This window comes from Lutra lutra, chromosome 5 (assembly GCF_902655055.1).
Source record: "Lutra lutra chromosome 5, mLutLut1.2, whole genome shotgun sequence".
Lineage (NCBI taxonomy): Eukaryota > Metazoa > Chordata > Mammalia > Carnivora > Mustelidae > Lutra > Lutra lutra.
Window position 1 is genome coordinate 29,262,543 of NC_062282.1, and position 17,655 is coordinate 29,280,197.

General features: G+C 43.2%; 1 protein-coding gene across 1 annotated transcript in view; it reads left to right on the forward strand.

Annotated features, from left to right (window-relative positions):
* The first annotated feature begins 1,538 nt into the window (after positions 1-1,538).
* The window catches only part of SLC1A3 (solute carrier family 1 member 3), a 77,862-nt gene continuing 61,745 nt past the window's right edge, over positions 1,539-17,655 (forward strand). Inside the window, exons 1-2 of the mRNA XM_047730732.1 lie at positions 1,539-1,690; positions 3,284-3,555. Of these exons, the coding sequence (XP_047586688.1) occupies positions 3,375-3,555 (181 nt within the window). The 5' untranslated portion in view covers positions 1,539-1,690; positions 3,284-3,374. The remainder of the gene's footprint in view (positions 1,691-3,283; positions 3,556-17,655) is intronic.

The window sequence follows — 17,655 nt, forward strand, 5'->3', positions numbered from 1 at the left end:
ATAATTTTGTTTTAACACAGAAGGTTGAAAAGCATTTTGTTTCATACTGCTACATTATGCCATCCATTTATAAGAGCTATTTAATGTTTCCTACATATCAGGCATAGGACTGGTTCTTGCCCTCAAAGAACTTATAATTCAGTTGAGAAGCCAAAGCTTAACATGGTTTTAAAAAGACAGGATTAGCAGAAGACAGGGTGTAATTAAGTGTTAAACAATGTGGCCCAGATGCTAAGTGACCTAGGAGATCACAGGAAGCGGAAGATCCCTGAGGGCTGGGACTGTCCAGACTATATATTTTCAATAAACTCTTAAAATTATGCCAAGTTTAAAAGTCGTTATTATTTGTTAAACAAATGATGCTCATTTGTAATTTTAAATCATTTACGCGATTGGCCAGTACTTTCCAGTTCAGAAGGGCATACACGAAATGGTTGAAGCTGACAGGAGACATTATCATTAGACTCTCCCTGGGATTGCTAATGAGGGGAAAAACACACCTTCCTGTCGGATGACAGACAAAAGAACTAAGCAGATTTTGCATGGAGAATACGAGATTTAACGATGAGGAATACAGAACTCTGGCTGTAATTTTTGGTATGGGTTTTTGTTTCAAACTTTGTTCTTCATGCTAAACAAGTTCTAAGTTTTAGAGCTGAGTCAGGGTTTAAAAAAACTTTTTTTTTTTTTCATTTTTAAAAATCTATTTCCACTACCTATTTTCCTTTCTAAGAAAAGTGGGCTAAAAGTCCAATAAGAATTTTCTAATTCCTAGAACCAATGGGGAGGGGTGCTTTGTGGGGAGGAGACACTGAGCATCCTTTAATACTGAAGCATCTATCTGTACAGCAACTTATCTCTTGAAATCACAAACCTTCCAGTGTGCATTTACGCTCCTGGTCTTAAAATGCTTTTTACTTTATAGCTCAGCAAAGATCCTGGTCTCTGTGCTTTTCTTACCTTTCTAGACTTTGTAATGCAGGCAGCTGGAGCTAAATTAGATTTGTTATAAGAAGAGTTTAAATTGCTAACATAGGGACATGCCTCATCTTGTGTTTTGAGTAACTTTAGGCAAGTTTGCAGAGTTGTAGTAAGCATTTCTCTCCATGCTTGTCAAGCTCTGGGTCTTCCCAAGAAACGTCATTTATTTCTCCCAATTCTAAAAAGAAGGGCTCTTTATAATAGCTGTACAACCAGGCAAAAGAGCACACACTCTCGTGCTTCCTTCAGGGGAGGAAACCTGCACTAATGTGAGATAATTACATTTGGTCTTAGCAAAGTCTCCTTTGGAACGTTCTAATCAAGACTTCCAGCTTTCTGAGCGTGTGTGAGCTTTATTTTGCAATTCTTCCCGGTTTTGCATTCCTAATGAAAGTGAACTGACAAAGCGTGAAGTGGTCTAAGAAGCAAAACAAAGCCAGCAAGCATGCCTCTGGTGAGCCAAAATTAATCAATATTCCAGAAACCTCGGGTTTGCTCCCCTCCTTCGCGGCGGTGTTTTCATTTTCCCCCACTCCCCCTCTCCCGGGCGCAGACTCCTCCCCTTTTCTTAAGTTGCGCTGGTAGTAACTCACAGTCCCAGAGCGCGTGTCTGCCCTGCTCCCGGCGCTCGCTGCTCCGCGGGACCCGCTGCGGAATCCACCGTGTCACTGCCGCCCGCGGTCCCTTCCGCGTTACAAAACCAGGAAAGGTAAGTCTGACGTCCCGTGTTCCTGCAGGGCTTCACTCCTCGCTGCCCTTCCCCGCCAGTGCATTTCCTTTCGCAGGCGGAGTAGCGAGAGTCAGCAACTAGCCATTTTGGTAGATAAAGTCCACGTTGGTCCTTTAATGTAAGGAGCGCGTGGTGTCTGTGCCGTGTCCGCTCCGAATTTGAGGTTGAGTCATTCGGGCCGGATTGGGGGTAGATTGTGGTTCCAAAGCTAGGGGGGGGAAAAAAAAATCAAGGCTGAGCTGGTCTGCTTCAAAAATGACTGGAAAGGGAACCAGAGATGAGTGAAAAGAGAAAAAAAAAAAAATCTGGCCACCCCTCCTTCCCTTCTCCCTAAACTTCTAATCTGCTGTGAAATCTCAAGCAAGCTGCGGGTCGTATGATCACTGACCCCAACCTGCAATTTTATTAAAATGTCAGAACTGTTCAGGCGAGTCTTTTTTTCCACACTTGGATTTGCCAAAGGCTGCGGAGGAGTCTGCTAGAGCTTCCCAGTGACCTCCCCCACAGCCCCACACGCTGGCTGCTGGCGTTGCCTTAGACACACGTCCACAGGCACCACTGATTTTTACTCGGATTGATCATGGGAAATATTATGGATCACAAATCTTAGGAAACAGGAGGAATCCTTTGATTTCTTCAAAACAACTGATTTCCACCCAAGAGAGATGGACTTAGATATATTTGAATAACCGAGGAGCACTTTAAAGAAACTGGAAACCACATGCTGTAATGTTTGGAATGAAAATTGGATTCATCTCCTCTGTTGTAGAAATCCTAAATTTTGAAATACCCAGAAGTCGCTGATGGTTTCCTCAAGAGACTCCAGATATGATTGCCACAAAGACAGATACTACTTTCTGTTTGTAATAAAAATGAAAATGAATGACGATTTCAGATCATGCATAGACGGGCTCCGTGATCTTTGCTCATTTCAGGGAAAAAAATTTTAAAATGACTTGTAAAATTGTCAAATATATTTCTGAAGACCTGTGCATATATTCTGTTTTTTCCTTAATGAGGAAAATTGTTACTTTATTATATATAGCAGAAAGCTCTGACGGTGAAATATCAATATCTTAATTCATTTTATTGACCTGGTTGTGCCTTCACCATGTACAGGACACAAACCATTAAGTAATTATTGAGTGCTTCCTGTGCGTTCAATTCAATTAAACATTTATTGAGGGTGAACATTGTGCAAAAAGCACTTGACTAGTTTGGGGGGAGATGAGGGGATGGGGACCGCTCAGTCACACTCAGGGCTCTGATGAACCCTTTTATAGCTTCCTTGGAATGGGAAGAGGCAGATTTTTTTTTTTTAATAGAACACACAATTCTCCTATCTTCTTTTTTTTGTTGTTTAATTGCTTGTATATTCTGAACTTACACACATTTCTCACACGTGGTCCAGTAAAATATGCATATCCCAGGCCTGCAACCTGGCATTGTGGCTCTCTCTAGCCTTTGATTCCTCTTAGATGATGCAGTGTACCAACAGCTTGCCCTGTGTGGGGCCGCACTGATTTCTCACCCGGCAGGCTGTAACTCTTGTCTCTTCTCTCCCGGTTCTAGTTGTGTTCTTAACACCAAAGAGGTCTGGCTTTCCGGGTGTGATTCCGAGACACTGAAGTGCAAAGAAGATACTCTCCTAGAGAAGTAAAATATGACTAAAAGCAATGGAGAAGAACCCAGGCTGGGAGGCAGAATGGAGAGCTTCCAGCGAGGGGTTCGTAAGCGCACACTCTTGGCCAAAAGGAAAGTGCAGAACATCACAAAGGAAGATGTTAAAAGTTACCTATTTCGGAATGCTTTTGTGCTGCTCACTGTCACTGCAGTCATTGTGGGTAAGTTATTTGATAACAACCAAGAAAAAAAAAGAAAAGGATCTCGTTTCTCTGGGGCATCAGGCTACCTGAGCATATTATCAGATGGACTGATTGTAGCTATTCAAAATAATAGTCCAGGCTTGCGTCTGAACTGGAAGACTTTTTTTTCTCCCATTAAATGACAGTCTGTTGGCATGTTTGGAGCAATGTATGGTAAACACATGGGAATCTGAAAGAAGCATCATTAGGCATTATGCAAATCAATTGATTGTGTGGAGAAGAGAAACAAATGTTTTCCCATCTCGTGTAAGGATAAAAGAGTGATAATTTAATCATTAGGCCTGAGCAGTTAAATAACAAAACAAGCAGGCATGCGAGATTTGGCCACAATATAATCATTCTACAACGTCACTTTCACATTAGTTTAGTTTAATTTCACATTAGTTTCATTAGTTTAAAATTAGTTTTAAACTAATTTATACAATTAGTACACCCAAAATGAGGTACGGGTTCCTAACAGTAATTCTCTTCTAACTGGTGCTGACTTGAAGCTGAGTATTGTGCCTAGAGGTAGAGGCTGAGTCTATTCCGTATTTGCACTCCCCCATCCAGTGACTGGAAAAAGTAAATTGAGAAAAATGTTGACACAGATCGTTTTCATTCATATCTTGCCATAAATAGCCATCCCTTTTCTGAAACTTTTCAGCCTCTTACAAATGTAGCATTGTTGACAGCAGTCTGTACTAATAAAACATTGTTCTGTTTGACTTACTGATATCTGAAATTAATGCTTATTGCTTATGGGTAGCATTGATCCTAAGATAGAGCTGAAGAAACAACTTACTTGGACTCTTTGACTGAACCAATATAGAAATCCCTAGGCTGGTAAATACATAAGCCAATGCCATTGTTGTAAAACCTATCTAACATAAATTTCTACTATGTGGCCCAAAAGGGGAAAGGGGTATTGTGTACAGTTTTAATCTCTACCTTGGAGTTTGCCAAGATCTCCATCAAATATAAAGAGGTAATGACAATAAAAACTAAGAAAGTTTCGTAGCATGTAAAAATAAGTAGAACTTTATCCCAAAAATTAGGATTCCTAAATTGTAGACAAACAGGAAGAGAACAGAAGAATAGTTTGTCACAAGACTTTAGATATATTCCATTTCAGCTTCTTCGGCTCCTTTTAGTAATTGTTGGTGATTAATGACCATTGAACTAATTTTGGAGATGTTCAAAGAGAAAAGGTCCTGATTGACTCAGGGAAGCAATGGCTTGCTTTAAGTAGGTTCCCAGGTTTGTTGTGGGTTTTGTTTTGTATTATTTTATTTTAAGATTTTGTGTATTTATTTAAGAGAGAGAGAGAGAGCACAAGCGGGGAGAGGAGCAGAGGGAGAAGCAGGCTCCCCACTGAGCAGAAAGCCCAGACTCAAGGCCCTATCCCAGGACCCTGGGATCATGACCTAAGCCAAAGGCAGATGCTTAACCGACTGAGCCATCCAGGCGCCCCAGATTCCCAGATTTAAGCACATTCCTGGGGAAAGTATTTCAGCCCGTGTCATTGTCTTGGAAGTTAAATGGTTAATGGTTGAAGGATAAATGTTAAATGGTTGAATGATAGTCATCAAGCCAAACAGTAGCTGCCACATAATAATAGCAAATGTTTATACAGTATTATTCCAACCACTTTCTAGGTGTTTTACCTGTATTAGCTTACTCAATCCTCAAACAAGTCTGTGAGTGAGCAGGGGGGTATGATTAGTATGGTCTTTATTTTATAGATGAGAATAGTGAGCCTGGAGAGATCAAGCAACTTGCCCATAGTCATGCAGATAGTAAATGCTAGAGCTGAAAGTCAGGCTCAGGCTATCCAGGCCAGAGCCCATTCTCTGAACCACTTTGCCATCCTGCCTTCCTGCTCTGTGAACTAGTTGGTGTTTTGTGAGAGATGCCGGAAGAGAAACGTTGCGAAGTCTTCGTAGAGGCCAGTTAGCAAACAATGCTAGATGCATTCCCATACCATTGTCATTTACTATATGATTTACCCAGTTAAATCCGCAGAAAACTTAAAATTCTCCTCTACATGATTAAGCCACATCCCTCTCGTTCATTGAACAAATACTCATTTATCCTGCAATCCTACACCCTTAATAACAGAGCTCAGCCATATTGAAGTATGTTCGGAAAAGATGCAGAAACACTTGTTCAAAACGGTGTTCTAAACACAAGAGTTCGATTTCTAGAACAGCAATGTTTCAGGTAAAGAATAGAGGAAGGGAAAGTAATAAAACCTGCAAATGGGAGGCAGATGGGTGGAGAAGCAATTTCCTAAGTGATTACAAAGACAAATCTCTAATAGCAGGAAGATAATGCCAGGATTTAATAGTCCATTTTCTCTACGACTTCTGGGATCCTTTCCTAGCCCAGTGAGGACTTTCCTAACATTTGTGAGAACCGCAATGAGTTGGCTGGGCCGGGGTAGATAACTTGGCAGGATGTCCTCATGGTTGGCTTTACTAATGGAAACTGAAGAGGTAGAAGTAACAAGAAGGCACAAACAAAGAAACACATAAAAAGAGCTCATTGACAGTCAGAGAGACCACTGAATCTACACCAAAGACTTGGAAAGGCAAATAGACAACTTAGTAGCAAACAGACTAAGGAAAGAAGGAAGACTCCTTCAGTTATCTCTTGGTGTGTCTTCCATTGAGGGCCCAGTGGAAACAAAGGCACCATTTAGCTTGTCACTGGGTACCATGTCTACATCAGCCCTAAAAGAATAAAAAGAATATGTCTGGACTTCAACTCTGTAATCCGTTTGCTGCAGCAATAGGAAAAAACTGGGTAGATGCTAGCAAGGAAGAAGAAAAGTTATTTTCCCCAAAGAGGAGATGAGAAGAACCAAATTCTTAGGTTTCAATCACTTTTAATTAAAAAAAAAAAAAGACCTAATGTCTAAGATCATTTCTAAGTGATGTCAAAGTCTGAATGTGCCATGCTCTTACAAAGCAACGTAACAGGGCGCAAATTAGCAACCTAAGAGAAGGCATTGCCAAGTGTTAAGTCCCTTTAAGAGGGTTCATTATTAAAGCATTAGATAAAGTGTCTCCCAGGGCTGTTGCAGACATCTGTCTGACAAAAACCACACTGAGGAGAGTGGTTACTATCTTTCTCCCTCCAGGAAGCACTTTCTCATTTCATACTGTGGTAAGTGGGATGAGAGTGGCTTCAGACACCTCGCTAAAAGAAAGGGAAAGTCCTTTGTTGTGCTCAAGTCACACAGAATGCCCATCTTTCCATGTCCAGGGAACGAATAGCACAGTAAAAAATGAAATCTCAGGCTAAAAATTTTTTCAGAAATGGGTCATAAGACCAGCTGCAAGGGGAAGGAAATTAAACAGCATCGCATAGACTCGGAGGGTGGTTTTACTTGAGGGAATTCCCGAACACAGAAACTAGCACCTTTCTCTGTGGTTTGTCTCTCACACACACACACCTTTTTCATTTGGGTTGTCCTTTATATGGGTTGGAGAAAAATTGGTGATTTTTTCAGAAAAGAAAACATACTGACTAAATGTGTATAAAGCATTCCCACCATCCCCTAATACTCTTCAGCAATGAATGTCAGTTGCACTATAATTCAGTGATGTCAGTGATATCTCTGAAGGATATACAAGAAACCGGCCATGTGGCTGCCTCTGGGATGTGGGAGCTGGGTGTTTGGTAATGGAATAGAAGGAATATTACTTTCCTCTAAATAAGTGCTTGTATGATTTGAATGCTTTTACCACACTCGCGTATTGTATACTCTTATCTTTTGTCTGCTAAATAAATGTGTGGTTTTGCTTAAAGATTCAAGGCTATTCAGCAGTTTAACAAATACTGAATATTGGGTATCTGGCCTATGCTATGCCTTGGGGAGTCTCTGCCCTTAGGTCTTTTAGTAGGAAAGATGGATAAAATGAAATGACAAAGGAATGGCAAGGTTCAGAGGTAGTAACAGGGAGTTTTTAAATTTAAATTTAAAATTTTAATTTAAAAATTTAAATTTAAAATTTTAATTTAAAAATTTAAATTTAAAATTTTAATTTAAAAATTTAAATTTTTAAATCCCTAAACATTTTTTAAGTGAGATCATATTATCCATATTGTTCCATATAATATATGGTTTTTGTGTTGATGCTTTAGAGGTTGTGCTTTCTTATTAACACCCATGTCGGGGGTGGGCACCTGGGTGGCTCAACCAGTTAGGCGTATGCCTTCGGCTCGGGTCCTGGTCCCAAGGTCCTGAGATCGAGCCCCACGTCATCAGGCTCCTTGCTCAGCAGGGAGCCTGCTTCTTTTCTCTCCTCTCCGTCTGCCCCCCAACTCATGCACTCTCTCTCCCTATTTCAAATAAATGAATAAAATCTTAAAAAAAAAAACAAAAACAAAGAAACACGTGGGTCCTAGATGTATCCTGTGGTGGGAAAGAGTGTAGGTGTGGCTTTTGATGAAAGGTATGCCAGCTGTACGATTTAATAGCTGTATGATCCTAGAGCAGGCGTTGAGCTGCTCTGAGCCTCGGTCTCCTCATCTACCATTACACCTATTATTTGCATCGCAGACCCTTACACCGTGTGCCAAGCACTGTTGTAAGTATTGTTCACACAGGAGCTCGGTTTAATTCTCAGAACAAGCCAGGGAGGGAGGTATTCTTATTCTCCTGTCCCAGATAAGGAAGCCGCTCAGAAACTTCTCCTGCAGCTGATGCCTATTGACTGGGACTCAAATCGACCAATCGTGGTCCTCCTTTTAGACTCTTATCCACTCTTCCGAGAGCTGGTCCCTGCCCTTGGGACATGTCCCTTCCTATTTTATGACATCAGTTAGCTAAGGGTGTGTTCTGACCCAAGGACAAGAGTGAGGGGACGGAGGGGTGACATTGGGACCGCAGTGCCCGGGGCAGCCCTGCGTTCGGTCAGCGGCTTGCTCCCGAGCATTAGCGGAAGAGCGGGACGGCAGGCCGCTGCTCCGATTTCTGACTTGGTGACTGCGGGTGCCAGTGCTACCAGTGCGGGTAGAATACAGGAAGAAGACTGTGGCAAGAATGGGAAGGGTGAAGTGTTGATTTTAAGATGCGAATGCCACAACAGACATAGAGTTCAATAGGCTCGCTCTGCAGGGAAATTTTGAAGGTATTTTGATGTGGAGACTGAACCAGGGTCTGTCTTCTAGTAGGTTCTGTCTTTGAGTTTTAAACGAATGATGATCGTGAAGCAGGTTGTCCTCCTGCTTAAGCTACTCTGTAAGTGAGACTCTTCTCAGAACACTGTTAACTCCAGGGCCCTTCTCTGTGAATCTCCCAGAAATGCCATAATGGTACTGTGTGCCTTGCACACATACATACTATCTAGCCAAGTCAGTTAGTTCAGTCAGACAGCTTTAGTGATGTGGTTAGCCATCAGCTGCCGCCCTGAAATGATGCGAAATGGGACCAAAGGGGCCCATGGCCCGAGTTAGGGGTGCGGGCCCCATGTGGCCCCCGTGTGGGCAGCCTCTCTGCTTACCAAGAGACAGGCATCTCCACACAGTTGAACAACAGGAATCCAAAGAAAGGTGAAAGATTTCCAGGCTGGGATTTATGGTTTCTTCAACACTCCCCAGAAATGAGAAGAGAGAGAGAGGGAGCTTCTGGGGTAGGCCGTCCCCTGGTGCTGTAGAGCTCAGCTCCTGGGGCCAGAGGGCTGGGAGGGAAGGGGTTAGGCTTCATGAACTCAGAAGCCATGGATCCACCCTGCCCTGCTCTGGAGAAGGGACACCAAGGTAGAGTGTAGGGACTAGTGATTTTCTTCTGTGTTGTTTTCTCCTCTGGGGAGCAGAAATACAGAAAAAAAATGGTCAGGGACAGCAATAATAACTCCCTGACATGTGCTCATGGCCCACTTGGATCCTGGCCCTCAATTTCATTCTCGAATAGCATTTCAGGGAGCTGCCTCCTGTCGTGGGGGTGTCGTCCAGGACAGTGTTGGAGAGTGGATCAGAGCTATGGGATCTGGAGTCTGAAAGGTTAGGTTTATGTCCTCAGTTGTGGAACTGAGCCTCGTTCCATGTAAAATAGAATAATTGTAACACCTCTCTGCCAAGATTTATATTCCAGTCCCGCCACTTACAACCATGTAACCTTTAATAATTTCCTTGAGGGCTTGGCAGGTAGAATATCCATAGAAACTATAGACCCCTCAACTTTTGCTTGTGTCTTTGCTGGGACACCAGGTGAAAATATACACTGATTTGATGATGCAGTCTGCTAGAGACCTGAGAGCCAGCAGGGTGGGGAAGACAGGCCAGCAAGGGGAGAAGATGGCCCCCTGGTTGAGGTCTAGGAGAAGTGGCTTCTATTTCCTTGGCTAGAGAAGAGGGCCAAGAAGACTTGTAGGAAGAGATTTAGTGGTTGTAAAGGGCTTTGAAAGGCTGAGATGAAAGGCTGTAGTAAGTGATACTGTCATTATCTGTCCCTCACCCACCTGGCCTCCTGAGCCCAGCAGAAAGTAATCCCCCAGGGACAGTACTTATCACAATACTGGCTGCTCAATGGAGGGCGTGTGGGACAGTAAACCCTTCCCTCTGGCTAGGAGAGCTGCTGAGAAAATGTTTTCAATATTTTTTTTTAAAGTACACAATTTTGGTCCCTACCACTTGAGACCAATCTGATAGTTCCCCACCTCCCTGGTTTCTCCCTTTTCTCCAGTGTGTTGGGGTCTACTGCCCATTACCTGCCACCCCTATCAGAGTCGGGACGGGCTAGTCGAGAGGTTCTGGAAATCTGGGAGGAGTGGTGCTCGTTCCTAAGAGAATTGGTGCAGGGGTAGAGGACTTGATGTCACTCAAAGATCATCTCTGGATTTTACTTTGCTGTTTTCTTCCTGTTCGTTCAGATAATGAGCAAACCAAATAGGGAACTTCAAGATTGTTTCTCTTTTAAGTAGATTATCCAATAAGCAGGTGTGTTTGGAACACTTACCTGCAGTAATAAAACCTTGCATCGTTGAGGTGCTCCAGTTTACAAAGAGTTTGCCCCGTGCACTGTCTAGCAGAGCAAGTCCAGGGCCAGTCAGTCCTCCCGAGCAGTGGTCGCTGTTGTCCGGAATGCCTGTGAGAAAGCACCGAGAGTCTGAAGGTTCTGATTATCGACCCATCTCTGCCATCAACTCACTCGCTTTATGATTCCGGACACACCTCCGGGCCACAGACTTCCTCGTCAGCAACTCACGTTTGGACTAAGGTCTGCTTCCAACCCCAAAATTCTATCATTTAAAGTCTGATTTGCCTTCCTCTAAAGCAGAACGTTTGGAGTCAAACACACCCGTGTTTTCTTTCTACTCCTTGACGCTGTATGATTGCAGGGAACTTTATCCCAAACCTTGATCTCCCGACTCGTCTAGTCAGTCTGTCCCATGCACAAGCAGCCACCTTCTCTCCCGTTAAATTCTTGAGGACTGTCACGTTCCTGCACTCTGGGTGGGGTAACCCGTGTGGGAGCCCACGGATGAGGCATGCCTCTGCCGAAGGCACTTCTCCCGGGCAGTCTTCTGCCCATCCCTCATAAATCAGAGGAGAAAAGCTGCGAGCCTCTGTTTTTGCTATAGAGCCAACAAGGCAGGAAAGAGCCTACGCTTCCTGGAAAAGGCAACTGGAATTGAAGCACCATCCTCTCCTAGCCGTGCATTCCAGGTGTTGGAACACTTGCTATTTATGGAACACTGGGTGCTACCATTCTTCAGCTGTTTGGTCTGGCAGGTGAGAGATGGCTCATTGCTGTGAGATGAGGAAATACAACTCCAAGAGCACAAAAGTTTAGCCATTGTGTTCGCCCCATATAAAAATGAAGAATTTTGGGTCAAGCTTCCGTGCTAACAAAGTTGCCCAGTGCTTGCTTACTCCCTAACCCAAAAATATGCCCATCAATCACTATGCCCAGTCGAGAGAGGTCCTCAAGTGGTTTTGAAGCCAAAAAGAGGAGAATAAAATCCCCAAAACCAGATAAAGAAAGATATTCCCTGGATGAATTAGGACAAGAGGGGGCAAAGTACTCCTTTTTCACTCCGTGTATCCTATCAAAGATTCAAAAGTAAGTGGAGGAGCAGCAAGTTAAAAGGCACCCTTAAGTTTTGAATTTCAAGACTGAATCCCCGTCTCCAGAAAGGGCACCTCCATTCTTCTTGTACCCCAAAGAGACTTCTCCAGTTCTCCAACAATGATTGCCGGCCACAGCCCGCTTCTGCTTCCCAGAGAGAAAACAATGGGCTATTAGTGAGAGACTTTCCATTCAGAATCTTGTAAGATGAAGCTCATTTGTCCCTAATGAGAGACGGACAATTGCTGTCCTTCTCGTCCTTTTAGACAAATGCATCCCTGGAAATTTCATCTTTAAAGCAAGTAAGGCCAAACCCCAGGGTCCATGTGCTTGCCGCTGCCTTCAGCTTGTTGTTGAATGTGAATGGTGAAAGATGGATCAAGAAGGAACTTGTGAGTCTTTTAACAGACTGCCTATAACCACAGCTGTCTTCTTTCTTCCTTTCTTTCTTTTTGTTCTCTTGGATTTGCTTTTTTAAGGACAATGAAATAGCCATATAAAAAAGCTGAGATTCCAGGGACACCTGGGTGGCTCAGTCAGTTAAGGATCTGCCTTCAACTCGGGTCATGATCCCAGGGTCCTGGGATCGAGTCCCACATCCGGCTTCCTGCTCTGCGGGGGTCTGCTTCTGCCTCTGCCTGCCACTCCCCCTGCTTGTACAGTCTCTCTCTTTAACTTTCTCTCTTTCTGACAAATAAGTAAATAAAATCTTAAAAAAAAAAAAAAAAAGCTGAGATTCCATAGACTTCCCAGGGCTTCTGTTAGTTTTGCCATTGCAATGCTTTGCACAGTAGGATGGAGGATGAAAGAGCATGTTACCTTTGCCTAGTGGTTTACAAGGTGAATTTGCAGCTTTGGTGCACTCGTTACTGCAAGGGCTAATGCATGGAAGCCGAAGTAATCCTATGATGACTGAGTGCAAAGTTTTTTCAGATTCGCTTCCTTGTCTCCAGAAAAAAGAGAACTGTTTGGTCAGAAAGTGAAAATGAGCACAGCTAGTGACTTTCCTCTCCATGGCCCAAATTAAGTAAACTTATTGTTAAAGCAAATCAAAGCAAGGTTGAGGAGAAACTAACCCAGACCCAAAGGGACTTTTTTAGAAAGATCCAACCATCTAACAGAAATAATGTAGATTGGAATTCAGTCAGATTTTTTTTGGTCAAGTTTCATTTTCATTTATTTAACTAATCTCTACACCCAACGTGGGGCTCAAACTCATGACCCGGAGATCAAGAGTCACATGGTCCTCAGATGGAGCCAGGCAAATAGCCTGAATTCAGTCAGATTTTTTTTCTTAAGCGAGCCAATTTTTTTGCTTATTTATTTTGTCATTTTATTTATGAAATACATTTACATTGCCCAAAATAAAAAGTTCAAAAGGATATAAATTCCTTGTTATCAGTTTCTTGTGTGCCTTTAGAATTATTTTATGAGTATAAAAATAAGTACGTATCTGTCCCTTTTTTGCCTTTTGTATACAAATGCTGGCATAATGTATATAGCCTGCTTTACACCTTGCTTTTTTAAAGATCTTTTTTTTTTTTTTTTTGGACAGAGTTCACAAGCAGGCAGAGAGCCAAGCAGAGAGAGAGGGGGAAGCAGGCTCCCTGCCGAGCAGAGAGCCCAGATGCAGGGTTCAGTCTCAGGACCCTGAGATCATGACCTGAGCCGAAGGCAGAGGCTTAACCCACTGAGCCACCCAGGTGCCCCTACACCTTCCTTTTTTAACTATACAATATACCTTGGACATGGTGCCTTATTTGCACATAAAGAGCCTCATCTCTCTCTCCTGGGGGTGTGTTAGATGGGTGTACCATCATCCCTTTAAGCAATTCCCAATCGACGGGACTTTAGATTGTTTCCAACCTTAGATATATTTGTTAAATGGTACAATGAGTAATCCTGTACAAAAGTTATTTTCCCCAGGTAAAGTATATCTGTGGGATACGTCCCCAGAATTGTAACCGCATTTACAGTTTCTACTCACTCATAACACTATTTTATTTTTTACCAGAAAGGAATGCAACAGATGCTAATGATCTTAATAGAATAATTTTTATTTTATTTTTTATATGATAACTTGTTTATTTTTTTTTAATTTTTTATTTTTTCAGCGTAACAGTATTCATTATTTTTGCAACACACTCAGTGCTCCATGCAATCCATGCCCTCTACAATAGCCACCAACCTCCTACCCCTGCCCCTTCAAAACCCTCAGATTGTTTTTCAGAGTCCATAGTGTCTCATGGTTCACCTCCCCTTCCAATTTCCCTCACTCCCTTCTCCTCTCCATCTCCCCTTGTCCTCCATGCTATTTGTTATGCTCCACAAATAAGTGAAACCATATGATAATTGACTTTCTCTGCTTGACTTATTTCGCTCAGCATAATCTCTTCTAGTCCCGTCCATGTTGATACAAAAGTTGGGTATTCATCCTTTCTGATGGAGGCATAATACTCCATAGTGTATATGGACCACATCTTCCTTATCCATTCGTCTGTTGAAGGGTATCTTGGTTCTTTCCACAGTTTGGCGACCGTGGCCATTGCTGCTATAAACATTGGGGTACAGATGGCCCTTCTTTTCACTACATAGAATAATTTTTAAATGACAATGGATTGGACATTTGAAAGACCTGCAAGATTATCTGCAAATTTAAGTGCCATTTCACATAGCTGTGCTAGTGCCATTTTAGGGAGAAAACCACAGGCTTTCAGAACTCCTGGGGTTCTTCTGACAGAGTTGTCTTCTCCGAGTTGCTTGCCATGTGGACATGTCTGCATCAGTGACCCAGGGCTGGTTCCTCTGGGCACCACTGGTAGAACAAGGCTGGAGCAGGTATTTCCCACCTCCAGCAACAGGAAATACCAAAGCACAAAAGAATGAGCCAAGCCCGGGCCCAAATCGCTGAAGGATGTGGGAACAGAGGAGTGGGGGAGGGTTGAAAGGTTGCCTCCCACAGAGTAGCTTCTCTCCAGGAAATGCCTGGAAGTTTGGGGTGAAACCAAAGACCAGGAGCAGCAGACCCCTTGGGCAGGTAAATTCATCATTACACCCTTGCCATTCTTGTAAAAATAAAGTAAAGGAACTTTATGCCACCGGCTTCAAGAGGCTTGCATGAGACGGATTCATGACTGCTCCAGCTTGGGCTAAAAAGCTAGCCAAGATCTAAAATAGAAACTTCTATTTGATCCCTCAAATAATTATTGCCTACCTGCCATGCTAACGGTGACGGCCAAGTTGACAAAGCACTTTTTGATGTATTAAACAATGCCTTTCTATGCCTTATCAAGGACCTTAGAATTCATGAGAAGAAACAAGATTCATAATAAAACGGCTAAGATTTATTTTATATATGTATATATATAGAGATAGATGTATATATATGGTTCTTTTAAACTCAAAATCTTTCACCAAGAATATTAAAGTTCAAGAGGATTTTAGATACTGCCTATTCTGATCTATGCTTCCCATTTTGTGGACCAAAAAAAAAAAGAGCTCCAAGGAGATGACGTGATTTGAAGAGGTGGGCTGTGGAAATGGACAGACCTCGGTTTGCAACCCCGTTCTGCCAACATCAGGCACTGGCCGTGTCGTCTAGACCAAGCGGCTTCCTCTTTCAAGAGTTCAGTCTCCTCCTCTGTGAGAGGGTGGTATTAAATCCTGCAGGTTTGATAAGACGATTCAGTCCTTTAAGGCAGGTACGTACCAGCATCATTTGCTGGCAGCGTCAGACCCAGAGCCTCATCTCTGAAATCTCAGTCCATGATCTTTCTGTAGCCTCACACCTGCTCTCCTTCATATTAAAAAAAAAAGAAAAGAAAAGAAAAAGAAACAAGACTTGTGGGAGAAGCAGGAATCAGGAGCTTTCAGTCCTCCTTTGTGAATCTACAAACCTATGCAATATGAGAAACCGCGGTTCGGTTGAGACCCAGTTTCACAAATCATGAGAGAGAAATCATGGATTGGAGGAAGCGGGGTTCCTGGGCTCACAGAACACGGTGGGGGACGGGATTTACTGTGAAGCACGAGCTACAGGATTCCTCCAAACTCCTCCATTCGGTAAATGCGTGCAGCTATGAGGCAGGGGCGGGGTGGGGGGGCTGGTGTTGGGGGCGCTGTGTTGGATGGGGCCAGCACTGTGGGCTCCGTCATCTGAAAGAGAACTGAGCCACGCTGTCTGTTCATCCGCAGTATACTGAGCACCTACTATGTGTCAGGCACTTTTTCAGGGGCTTAAAATATGTCGGTGAACAAAAACAAATACCTCAGGAAAGAAACACCTGGATTTCTTGGAGCTTACATTTGAGGAGGCTGAGACAAGAGAAAGCAAGCACACAAAATTAGAAAATTATATCGTGTTTTGGAAGGTGATAAGACCTCCTCAAACAAAGTCACCAGAGGGAGAAGAAAGTTCAGGGTGAGTGGCATTAAGAGGACACTGGAACGACGTCTGGAAGTAAACCTGGGAACTTCTGCAAAGAGTGTCCCCGGCAGGAAGCAGAGCCAGTACCAGGCTCATAAAGCAGGATCATGTCTGATGGGGGAGCAACCATGAGGAGGCAAAGGTTGAAACAGGGCGGGGAGGGAGTGAGTTCTGAATATGGTAAAGCTGGGGAAGCAGGCCAGGTGCAGCCATCACATGGCTTTGGGCTTTTACCCAAGTGATGTGGGGAGCCATGAGCGGACAGAGAGAAACAATGCTCTGACTTGGGTTTTGAAATACCTCTGGGTTGTATGGGGGTGGGGGTGGGGGTATTTGCTCTAGGACGGCAGTGGAAGCAGGGAGACGAGCTGAGAGGCTATGTAATAGGCCGGGACAAGAAGGAGTGTGATGTTTGAATCTTGGAGCATTCTTCCTTTATAAATTGCGGGGGGAGGAAGGTCAGAAATGAAGCCTAGGAAAGATCACATGAAAAGTTAAAGGCAGCGTTAGGACTACAATCCCAGCATCATTCTTCGCCAGACAACCATAGAGCATCTTCTCTATGCATGTGTCTACACCACACTAGAAGCAGCTTGACAAAGAGGCTGAAAGACCTCTGCATGTTGGACAGCCCACCTGTGGCACGTGGGTGGGACCCGTGACTTGCTTCTAACCAATAGAACCTGGCGAAGGTGGTGGATTCAGTCCTGTGCTTTTGTTGCCTCCTACGTTGATCATTGTAGCCTTGAGACAAAGTAGTGCTGGTCTTTTGTTGTTGTTATTGTTGCTACATAAATGAAAAGATCCTACCCGGGAAATAGTAGTATTTGGTCGCATGAAACCAGTGTGCACTATCAACAGAAACGTTGAAATCATTGTTTTCCTCGAGCCATCTTGCATACAAGTGGACAGCATGGTACCCTTTGTGGCTAAAGATAGGCAGGCCGAGCTTATTCTGGGTAGGAGCTTGAATGTCCGCTGACTGGTTTGCAGTGTCAATGTTAGAAGCGCGAGTTGGCTCACCCTGGGTGGACATTTGGTAGTTTTCATAGGGTGGCCCCAAAATGCGAAGTCTTCCTCTCAAGATCAGTGCCACTGTTACTTTTAGATTCCCTTTGGATCTGAGTTGTTTGGGGGCAACTTGTCTTTTTCTGGAGAATTTTGTACGGTGAGCAGTAATTCTAGAAGGAATTGTTTCGATTTCTTGCCAATCTGTTCGTGATAGTTTGGAAATATGGTAGGGGAACTTGAGTAAAATTTTACTATTTCAAACTCCAACATTTATCAAAAGTTAAAAGTTGAATTGGTCCAAATTTTATTTCAAATTGTGCCTCATTTTTCTGCTCTTACGTATTTTCTGGCTTCTTCATATTTCCATTCATTTTATCAGATTAAATATGGGCCAAATTCTTTAAAGACGTCTTTAGCTTTTAACTTGCTGTTGTGTGTCTGGCTTTCAAAAGGAAGCCTGTGGTGGTGTGTTCTTTCTGAGGCTCTAGTGTGTACTTGGTGTCTTAGTTTAGAAAAGCGAAGTGATATTTAATCTTCCAAAGAAGTGTTTGTTGTGTAGACT